The sequence below is a fragment of the Oncorhynchus clarkii genome, chromosome 3 (genome assembly GCF_045791955.1).
Source record: "Oncorhynchus clarkii lewisi isolate Uvic-CL-2024 chromosome 3, UVic_Ocla_1.0, whole genome shotgun sequence".
NCBI lineage: Eukaryota > Metazoa > Chordata > Actinopteri > Salmoniformes > Salmonidae > Oncorhynchus > Oncorhynchus clarkii.
The window spans coordinates 50048930-50065412 of record NC_092149.1 but is presented as its reverse complement, the minus strand read 5'-3'; the positions used below and the strand labels follow the sequence as shown (position 1 = coordinate 50065412).

At 42.6% G+C, this 16483-nt stretch overlaps 1 protein-coding gene across 1 annotated transcript in view; it reads right to left on the bottom strand.

Moving 5' to 3' along the window:
- LOC139396628 (3-hydroxyisobutyryl-CoA hydrolase, mitochondrial-like) overlaps positions 1-4004 on the bottom strand; it is a 46033-nt gene extending 42029 nt beyond the window's left edge. Inside the window, exon 1 of the mRNA XM_071143577.1 lies at positions 3844-4004. Coding sequence (XP_070999678.1) covers positions 3844-3875 — 32 coding nt within the window. The 5' untranslated portion in view covers positions 3876-4004. The remainder of the gene's footprint in view (positions 1-3843) is intronic.
- Positions 4005-16483: the final 12479 nt, after the last annotated feature.

The window sequence follows — 16483 nt, the reverse complement described above, 5'->3', positions numbered from 1 at the left end:
TTAGTAAGGAACTCCCCTCACCTGGTTGTCTAGGTCTTAATTGAAAGGGAAACAGAAAACCCAGCAGACACTAGGCCCTCTATGGAATGAGTTTGACAACCCAGCCATAGACGATGTTATCGCCCCTAGCAGCCATTCAAAATAAAGGGGCAGATTATTTTTCTTTTTTTTCACACTACAGACGGCAATATCGGTCACTAATAAAGGACTAGTAAAGCCCCAATGCAGTACTTGTGAGAAAAAGAAAAAAAACATACTTATTTATTAATCATAAAAATAAATCTGATTTTTCAGAGGGTGCTGCAGCACACTCAGCACCCCTATTTTGCTCAGCTATGCCAATCTGGCTACCCGTGTGTGCAGAAGCAATCTGGCTACCTGTGTGTGCAGAAGCAATCTGGCTACCTGTGTGTGCAGAAGCAATCTGGCTACCTGTGTGTGCAGAAGCAATCTGGCTACCTGTGTGTGCAGAAGCAATCTGGCTACCTGTGTGTGCAGAAGCAATCTGGCTACCTGTGTGTGCAGAAGCACGCAGATGGAGCCAGTGACATAGTCAAAAGCAACTCTGCTGTTCTCAGAACAGGATAATTATAAACTGATTCACATTTGTCCCTCATCCTCCGCTCATATTAGGCCTAGGTTACTATATGCGTTGTAGGTAGGTTGCACATTGCTAAAATAATATGGAAATAGGCCTAGCTCAACTAAGCATTTCTTTCATAAGCATTCCTCAGCTGTAGCCTAAGTTCTTTTGACTCCTCATTTGATTTTTCCATATTGGCATTGTTTGCTCAATTTCACTTCTTGTGGCCTAAAATATTTGTAATTCAAAATATGTGAATGAGAATAGCATATACTCCGACTAATTGTTCCCATTTAAAAGCTTCAACTTTAGGCCATTAAACACTGTTAGTATAGTTTGGAAATTCCTCTTCATAACTTTAATTTCTCTTAATGCTTTAATGATATTTCAGTTAGTAGGATTAGGCTTTTGGTCGTTCGGTTTGCAATAACAAGGAAGGATTTATTTTCTGGCCACGCATGCATAATTTCTGTCTTAAGGTTTTTTTTTAAATTATTTCTCATTCGATGTTTATATCTTGCTATTGCTTCTTTTGTCTCTCGTTATTACCTTAGGCCTCCCATGTGTTGGGAGTTATTTAAAAAAGCACTTAAAACTTTGAGATAGAACTAGGACTCCGTTTGATTCATTCATTGTTCATGAAACAGCATGGCAGGAGAAATCTAAGCATGCAATTAAACCGAAAGAGTTTCTTAATAGGCCAAGTCATATTCATTTCAAATTGAGAGAAAATAGAACATTTGGCCTTTTACAAAAATCAGACACCCGAGTGTCTGCTATAAAAATAGACTTTGGCTATTGGCCCAGATCATCCAACATTCGAGAGGGAGAAGAAAAAACAAAACAATTCTGACCGGATATTTTGCGCTGCTTTGGTGGGACTCAGCTCTGCCTTTGTTCTCTTGCTTTGTGTAAATATAAAATATTTATTGAAATAGGTTATAGCAAATAGGAGTATAGGCAATTTACTCAGGATATCAACCATACACTGCCCTGCGGCAGCACAGCTGCCTGATCAGAGTAATTGTTTGATATTGTGATTTATTTTTTACTTGCTCCGGACCAGCCTTAATGTCAAGCTCTGGTTGGCATCCAAAGTAGGTGCATTTCCGCCACCGACTGTGCTGGAGTATGAGCCAGAGAGCGATAGCAGCCTCAATGGTGTGGGCGCAGCATAGTAGGTGTGGCATGTAGTAACCACAGTCAGCAGATACACATTATTGGTCCAAACAGCAAGTTACTTTTGACCAAATAGGATGTGCGTGTGTGTTCAGACAGCAGCCATTTGCTGGCATGTCTACGCTAGTTGTCATAGTAACAACGGGTGTGCATGCAGTGGTGTAGGCTGATTAAGGTGACAACAATGCCTGCCATGAACGTTTCCCAGTTGCTTTGAATGTTAAAAATCATAGTGTAAGACCACATTTAAACGCCTCAAAGGATAAGATTATTGAACTTTCAAAACAAGTCATTTTTTGGCTAGCCACAGCAGTCAATTAGCTAGCTAGGTAGCAGTTTAGCCCATTCATGTGTCTGTAAACAATTAAGCTAGTTAGCTACCACGTTTTTTTTTCAAAACTGTCAGAGTAGCTAGCAAGTAAGATATGCCAAATAACAGTCTAAAAACCACTTGTGGGCAAAATAAAGTCTGATTTTCGCATGGCCAGGAATCAGATTTGCATCGGATTTCAAACCTATGAAGGTGGTTTGAAATGTGGCTTGAAATATGATTCCAAGTGCTTTTTGGCTGTTAACACAGCAGGAAAAATACCAGATTCAAATCAGATAAGCAAACAATTTAATTTGAGTCACTCCAATGTGAACAAGGTTTAATGGGTTGATGATTGCAATGTCAAGATATTAGCTACTGTAATCATGCATGGAGAGTTGAAGCACCATTGGGCAGCAACACAACACAGTCTACTCAGACAAACTATTATACTTTTTAAAGTACCCCTTTTTCTCCCCAATTGGTATTACAATCTTGTCTCATCGCTGCAACTCCCGTACAGAGTCAGGAGAGGCAACGGTCGAGAGCCGTGCGTCCTCCGAAACACAACCCAGCCGCAGTGCTTCTTGACACAATGCCCACTTAACCCGGAAGCCAGCCGCACCAATGGGTTTGGAGGAAACACTGTACACCTGGTGACCGTGTCAGCTTGCACTGCGCCTGGCCCGTCCCGGAGTCGCTAGTGTGCGATGGGACAAGGACATCCCTGTCGGCCAAACCCTCCCCTGACCCGGACGAGGCTGGGCCAATTGTGCGCCGCCCCATGGGTCTCCCGGTCACGGCCGGCTGAAGCCAGAATCTCTAGTGACACAGCTAGCACTGCCTTAGACCACTGCGTCACTCTTGCCACTCGGGAGGCTAGACAAACTATTCGGACAGTGGATTTGTGGGCCTGGGGGAAGAGCCTACTGTTATGCTTGTTTACACTGAGCTGCACTGGGGTCGGAACGCAATCATGGTTACATCTCACGCCGGCTCCACGGCAATGATGTATCTAAACCCTGGATTGCGGATGCTATTTATTGGGCTTTAAAGCCACCAGTTGACCATATTGGCACTCCCGAATAGAACCAGTCCTCTATTACAATGAATGGAATTCTATTGCATTTCAATGAAAAGTTTCAGGCACAAAATTACATGTATTTAAGTATTTTTTGTACATTTGTACTTAAAAAAAAATAGATACTTGAAGGATTTTTTCCCCCACCTTTATTTAACCAGGTAAGCTATTTGAGAACAAGTTCTCATTTGCAACTGCGACCTGGCCAAGATAAAGCATAGTAGTTCGACACATACAACAACACAGAGTTACACATGGAATGAACAAAACATACAGTAGGAAAAAAATACGTCTATATACAGTGAGTGCAAATGTTTTTTTTAAAAAAAATGTTAGGCTTACATAATAATTTTGTATGCATTAAGGTATGTAATAGAAAATAAATGCATTCTATAGCTTCCAAAAATATTTTTTACAATTGAGGAGTACCAAGATGGCTGTGTGGTAGCTTCAATACAAAGTCAGTCATCCAGGGTTTATACACATACTCGTTACATGGTGTCTAAGTGTAACCATGATTGCGTTCAGACCCCAGTGCAGCTCAGTGTTAACAAGCGTAATGGTATTGTCAGTATCTTCTGAAAACCCCCCACATAAAGCTAGCCAGCTAACGTTAAACTCTAGCTACATGCACGGCGTCCTCGTCGACTAAACATACATTTAAATCAACGTTTGCAGACGTATGCCTACCTGTGCGTAGAATTCAAAATAGTTATTGACATTGTGTAGTTTTTCCTTCTCTAATTAGCTTGAAAAGCACACAGCCTGCTTCAAGAAATGGTTCAAGTTTACGAACAGTTCTTCCTGGGTAGCAGACAACAGACTATTCCTGATTGGTTACCTTCGTAAGCGTCATTGGGGGCGTATGCACCATCAAATTAACGTTCGATGCATTTAAAAGTGGAAATTCACTACACTGCCATCTACTGGGACAATATATACATACACGCACCAATTTGGATTTTAGGTCACCACAAATCACTGTTGAGGCAAGCTTGACTTTATGAGGAAACTAGGCAGGGTTCAAATTATAGACCGGGGGCCTGTTGCACAAAAGTAGAATTAAGACATCCGGGATAAATGACTCAGCTGAGCTCAATGAAGCCAAAACATGTGCGTCCAGGCTTAATTGGTTGCACAAAGACCAAGCCAGGATGAGCAGACACGGATTCATTAAGCCAGGTGAAACCAATCCTGGATAGGTGCGCGCTCACGGCTCACTCAAATAGACCCCGCCACAGATCACAGATTAACTGATTTACCATGGCAACTAGAGCCGCGTACTTTTCCCCGTCGGAAGCACAAATCCTCATGGAGGCATACGAGGAGGTAAAAGATATAATTAAGAAGAAAGGCAACACCGCCACAGTGATAAAGCAAAGAGAAAAAGCGTGGCAAAGTATTGCAGACCGCCTGAATGCGTAAGTAGTGCACAATTACACACTCACCGCTCCGCTGAAACATCACAATTACAATTCAAATATTTAATTCACATCTCCAAAAATGCAGTTGTACTGTAATTATGAAACGGTTAATTTTTTTTATTGAAATGCACTGCAGATATGAGTGAAATTGTGTAAAGTAACTCCATCACACTGTATAAAGCTATGATAAAATTTTTGATATTTTTACTGAAAACAAGACAAAAATACCAAGTAATTTTTTGCAGTGTGACTCCATTAAGTGTGTGTGTGTGTGTGTGTGTGTGTGTGTGTGTGTGTGTAGATTAAACATGAACGGGCCAAAACGGACATGGCAGCAGGTCAAAATCAAATACAAGAACATTCTGCAGAATGGTATGGTCCCTGACTAATATTTAACAAAGCACAAGCATATATTGTACCCAGAAGGTGCCTGCTCACACATTGTCTGTACTGTTTTAGCAGTGAAAAAGAATACCCACAGACAAGGCACGGGTGGTGGGTCACCAAAGGCTGACCTTACCCCAGCAGAGGACATGGCCTTGGAGCTAAATAAAGGCAGGCCCGTCTTAGAGGGGATCCCTGGGGGGAAAGAGACGAGCATAGGTTCCTCCCAAGATGCCACCCGCTTCATTCAAGGTATGTCCTTCCATCTCTACATGGGATACAACCACATTCATATTGAATCAATTTGGACTGTCTGACTTTGGTTTACCTATTGCCTTGCAGTGTCTGGCAGCACTGTGTTCCTGTTAGAGCCACCAGCACAAGCACCAGACGATGCTGATCCAGTGAGTACTCCATCAAAGGCATACTGTAGGCCTGGCATGTCTTGTCTACTAGCTTCAATATGAATCCGATTAAATGTGATAGGGTGAAGGCCCCAGTGCAGCAGCAACAGCACATGATGGAGACGATGATGAGGAGGAGACCATCTCTCTGGATTCCAGAAGGCATGAGGTATCATGTTAAGACTGTGAAAGTACTATTTACTCTACAATGGTGAGGAGTCCTCATCAAAATCAAAAAATCTAATTTCTTTTACAGGACCCAGATGCTATACAGTGGGAAAACCAGCCTGGCAACATAGTGCGTATTAATAAAAGGACACCACATCCTGCCAAATTCCAGCTGCGCTAATTGTATTGTGTTCACAGAGCTCACAAGCTATCAGAAAGTTGTATGGCAACCACCTCCGGTGCCAAATAGAACTGGCAGACATAGACATTCAGTACAAGAAGAAAAAGATGGAAAATCTTGCACTGGAGTTCGAAATAAAAAAGAGGACAATTAGGAAACTGGACCTTGAAATAAAAAAACTTGAGAGGGAGGTGAGATATGCCTTCAATGTACACTGTATGCTAACTGTAACACAAATGTATTAATCATTATTTTTCTTTCCTCCCCCAGCTCCAAGAAGATGACACAGCTCAAAATAAAAATTAGGTATATTCTCGTAAAGTCAAGTGAGCCATGACATATGAGCTCTTATTGTGAGCACACAGGACGGTGGCATCTTTCTAAGGTTTTTTTTATTTTCCCAGCAATCAGTACAACCAAGTCATCGTTATAAGGCATCGCCCTCTTTTGCCCACCCCCCCCAGCACCAGGTGTGGCCACTAGCCTATATGAAGGCCCAAAATTGTGTGTTCCTTTCTGCTCTGACAATGTCATGCCCATTCGTGCGAGATGTGGTGGATGAAGAAGCACTTGTGCTGAGGAGAGCCTTCAGGTGAGAAAGGGTCTTCAGGGACCGGTTGGACCCACTGGCCTTCCCTGATGACCATCTATATGAAAGATACAGGTTTTCTGCAGATGGCATCAGGTATCTATGCAGACTACTGGGTCCCAGGATTAAGCACCGCACTGCACGGAGCCATGCACTGAGTGTGGAGCAAATGGTTTGTGTGGCCTTGCGCTTTTTTGCTAGTGGAGCCTTCCTGTACTCAGTGGGGGATGCAGAACAGCTGAACAAGGCCACAATTTGCCGCACAATAAGGAGTGTGTGTCTGGCTATCAAAGCATTAGCAGATGTCTTCATCTCCTTCCCTGGCCACAGAAGACTCTGTGACATCAAAGAGGAGTTCTATAGGATTGCAGGTAAGAGGATCTACAAATTACAGGACAACTGTTAACACATAGTAGGATACTCATTACTTTGTGTGACAGGTTTCCCCAATGTCATTGGTGCAGTGGACTGCACACACATAAGGATAAAAGCCCCCTCAGGTGCCCATGAGGCCGATTTTGTGAATAGGAAATCCTTTCACAGCATTAATGTTCAGGTGAACATAACTTTTTGATATTGTCCATTGACGAACACTCTGCATTGCCAGTGATGTGCATTGATTGGTGTAATATTCCTCATCTTATGATTTCAGATGGTCTGCAATGCTGACTGTGTGATCAGCAATGTTGTGGCAAAATGGCCTGGCTCAGTCCATGACTCCAGAATCTTTCGGGCCTCTGAAATCTATCAGTGCCTATCACAAGGTAAGCCACACAACCCCTATTTATAACCATCATGGCTGTGTCAAGAATATCACTGTGTTTATGAGGTAGTAATGATGAGATTTTGTGTTGACAGGTGAATTCTCTGGTGTGTTGCTGGGAGACAGGGGGTATGGCTGCCAGCCTTTTCTCCTGACACCTTTCACAGACCCCCAGGAAGCACAGCAGGCCTACAACCATGCCCATGCCAGGACCAGGGCCAGAGTTGAAATGACCTTTGGCCTCCTGAAGGCACGCTTTCACTGCCTTCACAAATTAAGGGTCAGCCCTGTTAGGGCATGTGATATTACTGTGGCTTGTGCTGTCCTTCACAATGTGGCCTGCCTGAGGAAGGAGAGGGCCCCCAGAGTGCCACCAGCCATGGACTGGGACAATCCGGCAATCTTCCCTGATGACGACAGTGGTCGGCTGCTGAGGGACCAATATGTGTTGAATTATTTTAGTTAGTATGTGTGCTTTCAATTTTGGTTAAATATGTCCTGCGGTGGCAGAGGAATTTGGTTTTTTTTGGGTTCGTTTTTTGACGAATTTGGCCTCTTATGATGTTTGTGCGGTATACTGTGTGTAATACAAGGCTGCAGGGAGGCTACTGCATCCATTCATTTGTCTGTTCAGTTGATGTGTATGGATTTGTCCTGCATTTATTTTAGTGTGCAGACATGCAGGGTGTGTTATACACATTCAAAGGTCTGTATATGTATCATTTTGTATAATATGCTTCGATTCTGTGCTTTCCATCTTGTAGAGTCACTGTGACTTCAGTTTTGAAAGGAGCTGATGGTTTACCTGCTTTGTTTTGTCCTTATTCAATAAAGGAACATAATGTTACACATTGTGTTTTTATATTCATATGGAATGTGTATTTGTTTATATGACAGAGTACTAGGGCCACACTGAAGAAAAAGGATAAAGTCATAAATTTATGAGGCTGGTTCTTTCTGCAGAAAAGCTACATATTGTTTTTACAGTTTTGATACTTATGACAATGTGATACTTAATATTCTGGCACATCAGCATGTCTTTGTTTATGAAACCATACTGAAGTACAATTTCACGAAATGCCCCACATCTGTCATTTTAACAACTGTCCTCCTTTAAAACAACTGGTTACAATATTATGACTTGTGTTTTTTTCCCCTCTGTGGCCCTAATATTCTAGCATTTTATATATAGCCTTATAGTCTATGGGAAACTGTAAATTATCTAATGATAGCAACATCATCTAAAAATCATTTTTTATCCAAAATCATTGAAATTAATGATCACAAACGTTTAAATAACAGTGGGTCTAGTTATATGTGATAACAATGTATAGTGAGCAGTGAAATAACTATTGGTTTCCATTTGTGGTGACTGCTGACTGACATTAGGGATGAGATTAAATAGATCCTGGAATTTAGCCTGGTCTGGAGCAGGCTAGCTCCACAGAATAAATCTCCATGGTAATTTATACCATAACATATCCTCCTGCCCCCTATCCATCTTTAGTGCAACCGGATTACGGATCAATTGAGCCAGGATCACCAAGATATCCTGGCTTAATCCCTTATCCTAGTTTTGTGCAACAGGCCCCGGCTTGGATAAACAAATACCCATAAACAAATTAGCATTCCCCCAGGCCCACAATAACTGAAATATCAAAAACATAATTGGACATCTATTTTAATAATTTCAGCATACAACAAGAAATTAGATGTTCTCCTCTGGGAATCATTTCATTATTCTACATAAAACAAACCAGATACACTATTTTAATCAGACAATATTCACTATTTGCTGACATTACTATGATAGAAAAAAAATCATATGAGCAAGGAGGGACATGGTTTTGTAGAGCACATACAATGCCTTCAGAAAGTACTCAGACCCTTTGACTTTTTCCACATTTTGTTACGTTTTGTTTTTCAAAAATGGATTTTAAAAATCCTCAGCAATCTCCATCGATCATCCTTGAGAAGTTTCTACAACTTGATTGGAGTCCACCTGTGGTCAATTCAATTGATTGGACATGATTTGAAAAGGCACACACCTGTTTATATAAGGTCCCAGAGTTGACAGTGCATGTCAGAGCAAAAACCAAGCCATGAGGTCAAAGGGATTGTCCGTAGAGCTCTCTGCAGCATTGAAGGTCCCCAACAACACAGTGCCCGCCATCATTCTTAAATGGAAGAAATTTGGAACCACCAAGACTCTTCCTAGAGCTGGTCACCCCGCCAAACTGAGCAATCTGGGGAAAGGACCTTGGTCAGGGAGGTGACCAAGAGCCCGATGGTCACTCTAACAGTGCTCTAGAGTTCCTCTGTGGAGATGGTTGTCCTTCTGGAAGGTTCTCCCATCTCTGCAACGTTCTACCAATTAGGCTTTTATGGTTGAGTTGCCAGATGGAAGCCACTCCTCAGTAAAAGGCATATGACAGCCTGTTTGGAGTTTGCCAAAAGGCACTTAAAGACTCTCAGACCATGATAAACAATATTTTTTGGTCTGATGAAACCAAGATTGAACTTTTTGGCCTGAATGGCAAGCGTCACATGTGGAAGAAACCTGGCACCATTCCTACGGTGAAGCATGATACATGGTGGCAGCATCATGCTGTGAGGATGATTTTCAGCAGAAGGGACTGGGAGACTAGTCTTTTATGAGAACCTGCTCAGGACCTCAGACCGGGGCGAAGGTTCACCTTCCAACAGGGCAGCGACCCTAAGCACACAGCCAAGACAACGCAGGGGTGGTTTCGGGACAATTCAATTTTAGAATAAAGCTGTAACAAAATAGAGTCAAGAGGTCTGAATACTTTCAGAAGACATTGTACGAAACAAACACTATTTTAAATTCACTCTTTTTGCCTGCGTTTTCCTCAAGTTGGAGCTAAGCTTGGGCCAAAAATACTTTTAAAAATAAATAAAAAATCCGGTAACACTTTGTAAACAAAAGTACTCAACGTGATACATGTTAAACTACATAAATCAGGTCTTAACATATATTTTAAAACATGGTATTTTCAAATTGAAGTTTCAAAATGAGGCATAGCATTTAGAAGTAGTGTAGTTCCTGGGATGTAGTTCCAGGAAGTGTTGTCTGCTTGGCTTCCCAAAGGAATCCTTCTAATTTACTGGGCCATTAAAGTATTCATACCCTTTGACCAATCCGATATTTTCTTGTGATACAGCCTGAATTCAAAATTGATTAAATCTTTTTTCTCACCCATCTAAACACAATCTATAATGACACAGTGATAACATGTTTTAAAAGATCCTAGAAAAATGAAAAATAAAATACAGAAATATCTCCTTTACATAAGTATTCACACCCTTTTGCTATGACACTCCAAATTGAGCTCCGGTGCATCCAATTTCCTTTTCATCCTTGAGATGTCGCTACAACTTGATTGGAATCCACCTACGGCTAATTAAATTGTTTGGACAAGATTTAGAAAGAAACACACCTGTCTGGGAAAGGGTATGAAACAATTTCTAGGGTGTTGAAAGTTTCCAAGAGCACGGTGCTCTCCATCATTGGGAAATGGAAAAAAATATTGAACTACCCAGACTGTGCCTAGAGCTGTCCGTCCGACCGACCAAACTGAGTAACGGGGCAAAAAGGACCTTGGTCAAAGATGTGACCAAGAAACCAATGACCACTCTGACGCCCTACACAGTTCCTTGGCTGAGATGGGAGAACCTGCCAGAAGGATAACAGTCTCTACAGCACTTCACCAATCTGGGCTTTATGGGAGAGCGGCCAGACAGAAGCCACTCCTGAGAAAAAGGCACATGACAGCACATGGAGTTTGCAACAAGGCATGTGAAAGACAGATAAAGCAAAAAATGATGTGGTCTGATGTGACAGAAATATAACTCTTTGGCTTAAATGCAAAGCGCCATGTCTGGAGAAAACCAGTCACAGCTCATCATTCGTCTAACACCATTCCTAAATCAAATGTTCAAATCAAATTTGATATTTCGCAGACTTTATTGCAGGTCTAGTGAAATAGTTGTGTTCATATCTCCAACAGTGCAGTAGTATCTAAAAGTAAAAATATATAAATATTAGGAGTGGCATTGACTAAAATACAGTACAGTATATACATATCAAATTAGTAAAGCGGTATGTAAACATTATTAAAGTAACCAGTAATTCCATGTATATGGAGCAGCAGCTTTTAAGGTGCAGGGTAAATCGGGTGCCTTGAGATAGATGTTTTTCAGTCTTTCGGTCCAAGCTTTAATGCACCTGTACTGATGTAATGATTCCGTAACTACAGACGCTGGGAGAAGGGAAACTAAACAAGAACAGCGTCTGGACAAGAGCTACAAAACAACATCAATGCAGACACGGAAATTAAACTGAGGAAGTAACAGATATAGGGGAGGCAATCAATGACGTGATGGAGTCCAGGTCCGATAAAGCGCTGGTGCGCGCAACGATGGTGACAGGTGTGTGTAATGATGAGCAGTCTGGCGACCTCGAGCGCCAGGAGGAGGACCCGGAGCAGACGTGGCAACTGACATAAGTACAGGTGAATGGTGGTGGCAGCATCATGCTATGGGGGATGTTTTTCAGCGGCAGGGATGGGGAGACTGGTAAGGAAAGAGGGAACAATGAGTCTGACAATTTTTTGGGCCTTCCTCTGACACCGCCTCGTATATAGGTCTTGGAGGGCAGAAAGCCTGGCTCCAGTGATGTCATGGGCTGTACGCACTACCCTTTGTAGCCCCTTACGGTCGGGTGCTGAACAGTTGCCACACCAGGTGGTGCAGCTGTAGAACTTTTGTTGGATCTGGGGACCCATGCCAAATCTTTACAGTCTCCTGAGGGGCAAAGGCATGTCACATGGGGAGGTGAATTGTGTGTGGGATTGATGTACTTATGACAGGCAGGACAGGTCAGGGGCTACTGGTTGGTAAGTGAAACCATAGTTATTTTATTCTGCATTTGAAATTATGATCTAATTACAAACCAAGTACATCAATACCAGTGGAGGCTCAGAGGAGGAAGGGGAGGACCATACTCAGTGAATTTCATAAAATGTTTAAATGTAAAACTTTTTTTTTTAATAAGTTATCATTTTTAGATAAAACGATACTACATATAATCACGTCATCAAATAACATTAAAACACTATTTTGCAAAGAAGGTCTACAGCAGCCTCAACAGCACTCTGTAGGGTAGCACCATGGTGTAGCCGGAGGACAGCTAGCTTCCGTTCTCCTCTGGGTACATTGACTTCAATACAAAACCTAGGAAGCTCATGATTCTCACCCCCTTCCATAGACTTACAAAGTAATTGTGACAACTTCCGGAGGACGTCCTCCAGTCTATCAGAGCTCTTGCAGCATGAACTAACATTGTCCACCCAATCAAACGATCAGAGAATTCATCAAGTACTGATAGCATAAGCTACAGATAGCTAGCACTGCATTGTATAAAATGTGGTGAATAGTTGACTCAAAGAGAAAGACAATAGTTGAACAGTTTTGAACAAATTCATTTCTTCCAAAATGAAGGAGAAGCGAGAGAGTCATTTTTGTTCAATTTCAGTTTCACGTACTTAGCCAAAATGGGGATAAAGATTCCTGAATTTGTCCAAAAGAAACTCTTGGACTAATGATTACACCCAACAGTACCAGTCAAAAGTTTGGACACACCTACTCATTCAAGGGTTTTTCTTTATTTGTATTATTTTCTACATTGTTGAATAATAGTGAAGACATCAAAACTATGAAATAACACATATGGAATCATGTAGTAACCAAACAAGTGTAAAAAAAATCAGATAATATTTGATATTCTTCAAAGTAGCCACCCTTTGCCTTGTTGACAGCTTTGCACACTCTTGGCATTCTCTCAACCAGCTTCATGAGGAATGCTTTTCCAACCTGGAATGCATTTCAATTAACAGGTGTGCCTGGTTAAAAGTTAATTTCCTTCTTAATGCGTTTGAGCTAATCAGTTCTGTTGTGACAAGGTAGGGGTATTATCCAGAAGATAGCCCTATTTGGTAAAAGACCAAGTTCATATTATTGCAAGAACAGCTCAACTAAGCAAAGAGAAACGACAGTCCATCATTACTTTAAGACATGAAGGTTAGTCAATCCGTAACATTTCTTGAACTTTGAACGTTTCTTCAAGTGCATTCTCAAAAAACATCAAGCGCTATGATGAAACTGGCTCTCATGAGGACTACCACAGGAAAGGAAGACCCAGAGTTACCTCTGATGCAGAGGATAAGTTCAATAAAGTTACCAGCCACAGAAATTACAGCCCAAATCAATGCTTCAGGGAGACATCTCAACATCAATTGTTCAGAGGAGGCTGCGTGAATCAGGGCTTCCTGATCGAATTGCTGCAAAGAAACCACTACTACAATAAGAAGAGACTTGCTTGGGCCAAGAAACACGAGCAATGGACATTAGACCAGTGGAAATCTGTCCTTTGATCTGATGAGTCCAAATTTAAGATTTTTGGTTCCAACTGCCATGTCTTTGTGGGACGCAGAGTAGGTCAACGGATGATCTATGCATGTGTGGTTCCCACCGTGAAGCATGGAGGAGGAGGTGTGATGGTGCATGGTTGGTGACACTGTGATATATTTAGAATTCAAGACACACTTAACTAGCATGGCTACCACAGCATTCTGCAGCGATACACCATCCCATCTGTATTTCAACAGGACATTGACCCAACACACCTCCAGGCTGTGTAAGGGCTATTTGACCAAGAAGGAGAGTGATGGAGTGCTGCATCAGACCTGGCCTCCACAATCACCTGACCTCATCCAATTGAGATGGTTTGGGATGAGTTGGACCGCAGAGTGAAGGAAAAGTACCCAACAATCGCTCAGCATATGTGGGAACTCCTTCAAGACTATTGGAAAAGCATTCCAGGTGAAGCAGGCTGAGAGAATGCCAAGAGTGTTCAACGCTGGCATCAGGGCAAAATATTTTTAAAATATATTTAGATTTGTTTAACACTTTTTTGGTTACTACATGACTCCATATGTGTTATTTCATAATTTTGAGGTCTTCACTATTATTCTACAATGTAGATTTTTTTTGTGGTACTGTATATCAGCTAGATGCAGGCAAGTGTGCAAGGCATATTGAATTTCACGGTCTGTCACCTCAAATTTGTCTCTCAACCTTAGTGCACCTACGATGTAAACTTTCATTCAAAGGTTAGGTTGTAGCATTCTCGTGAAGGGTATAGGTGCTCCCTCTCCAGCCTCTAGGTCACCAGGCTGCTCGTTACGGCGCACACCTGTCACCATCGTTACGCGCATTAGCGCAATATGACACTCTGTGGTTGGCGTCAGGTATGTACTGTCAGGTATGCTCTCTCTCCGGCGCTCTAGATTGCCATGCTCCTGTGCCTTAGCAGAGGTGACAGGTCCGCTCCTGATCCCCGGGATCGTCATCTTGTTTGGCGTCCTGCGGCTGGGGCCACGCGTCGGGAGGGGGCACCGTCACGTGTGCTCCTTCTCCGGCCTCTAGGTCACCAGGCGGCTCGTTAAGGCGCACACATGTCACCATTGTTACTACGCACATGAGCTCAATATGACACTCACCTGGACTCCATCACCTCCTTGATTACCTGCCCTATATAAGTCACTCCCCTTGGTTCCTTCCCCAGGCGTCATTGTTTCTGTTTCAGTTTCATGTCTGTGCGTTGTTCGTGTTTGTTTTGGATTATGTTGCGTTTTTTTTTTCATTAAACCACTCACTCCCTGAACTTGTTTCCCGCACTTCGTTACAATAGGGAACATTTGAGTTTCATGTCGTAGCCTAAACCTATCGCTGTCACATTGAACTGGGTGACTGGAATATGAATGAGTCATCCAATATACTGTAATCGAAACACAGCCATGCTCATGAAAAAAAACAGTCCTCCCTCATCTTAAACGGCACTGACTGCCACTGATCAATATATTTTCAGAAACAGGTTAATATTAATAGGGAACATGGAAATTTTTCTGTTTCAGCACTATTTACAGACTGATGAAAGGGTATCGATTTCATGTCATAATACAGGAGCCAAAATGACACTATTTCTCAGCTAAAAGGTTGTTTCAACGAGTTCAGTCCCACCAAAAACGTAAGGCAAAAGAATGTTAAATAGCATGCATGGTAAAGTAATCCCAGGGTTGAGGTCATTTCAGGACTCCTGTTTCAGCACCTTTCATTAGCATCCCACTGTCTTTTATGTAAAGATTTCAGAAATTACACTGAGCACACATCTGCTGACTCCTGTCACAGCTTGACCTTCACAGCCAGAGGGCTGGAGGGGTAAAGGTAAAGGTTGGAGAAGGCGGCACAGCGTCCACACTGAATACGTTCCTGTAGGAGGTGTAGTGTAGTTATTTTCGGTCATAAGAGACTGTAGCAGCAACATTATGTACAAACAACGCAAAAAAACCTAACAAAATACCACAGTTGGTTAGGTAAATGTAAAACGTCAGCCATCCTCTTTGGCGCCATCTTAACATTGTACCTGTGCAGCAGCAGTACCGATGGGGGCCATGCAGTTAGTCATGGAGAGTTAGCCACTTCTAGCCAGCGCTGCAGCTGCTCCTCACACCCCTGGCTGTGGGCCCTCTCATCCTGGAGACTGTGGGGGATCTTCTGGGGCGAGGGGGTGTGTGTGAAGTCAAAGGTGGAGCAGGGTGTGGGGGGATCCGGCCGAGGGAGAGCTGCAAGTCTTCCTGGACTGGCTCTGATGTGGGGAGAGGGGAGGGAGGAACACGGGAGGGGGAGGAAATTATCTATTTTTGTTGATCAATTCACAAAAGGGTGTATGATCCAACAGAAACAGGAGTAGATTTTAGAGTGAGAGATACAGAGAGAAATACAGAGACAGAGAGCGAGGGATAGAGATGTGAGATACAGAGAGAGGAAAGAGCAGTCAACCAGTTTCCTCCTTACCCCTGCGTCTCCTGCTGCTTCTCCTGGTGTGTGAGTCTGACCCCCTCCGTCCACTCTGCAGGGGGCTGGAAGTTCTTCAGTCCCTCCTTGGGGAAGTAGACCAGGACCTCTCCATCCTCCGTAATGGCATCTGGAACAGCAATACAGGAGTCTTGGGATTAGGTTTAGCTCTTTACAAATTCCAAAGTAATAAAGGCTTTTTAACTCATGGCTCTTGCTTTCCTCATACAAAAGTTTATTCTCTGAAATCCTGCTGAAAGCTTTGTTTATTCTGTCTAGTATAAGGAGCTGAATTTGTCTGTGATGTGGAAAATGTCACCCAAAGAGCTAGTGTAGACATACTGTAGACAGAGTAGATAAACAAATGGTCATCTCATTGTCACAAACTGGGATATACGGAGGCTGCCAGTCCTTCAGCTTGTGGTTTATGCAGATGGCCACTACCTCATCCCAGGGGACCTTCTGGAGGGACGGGCCCTC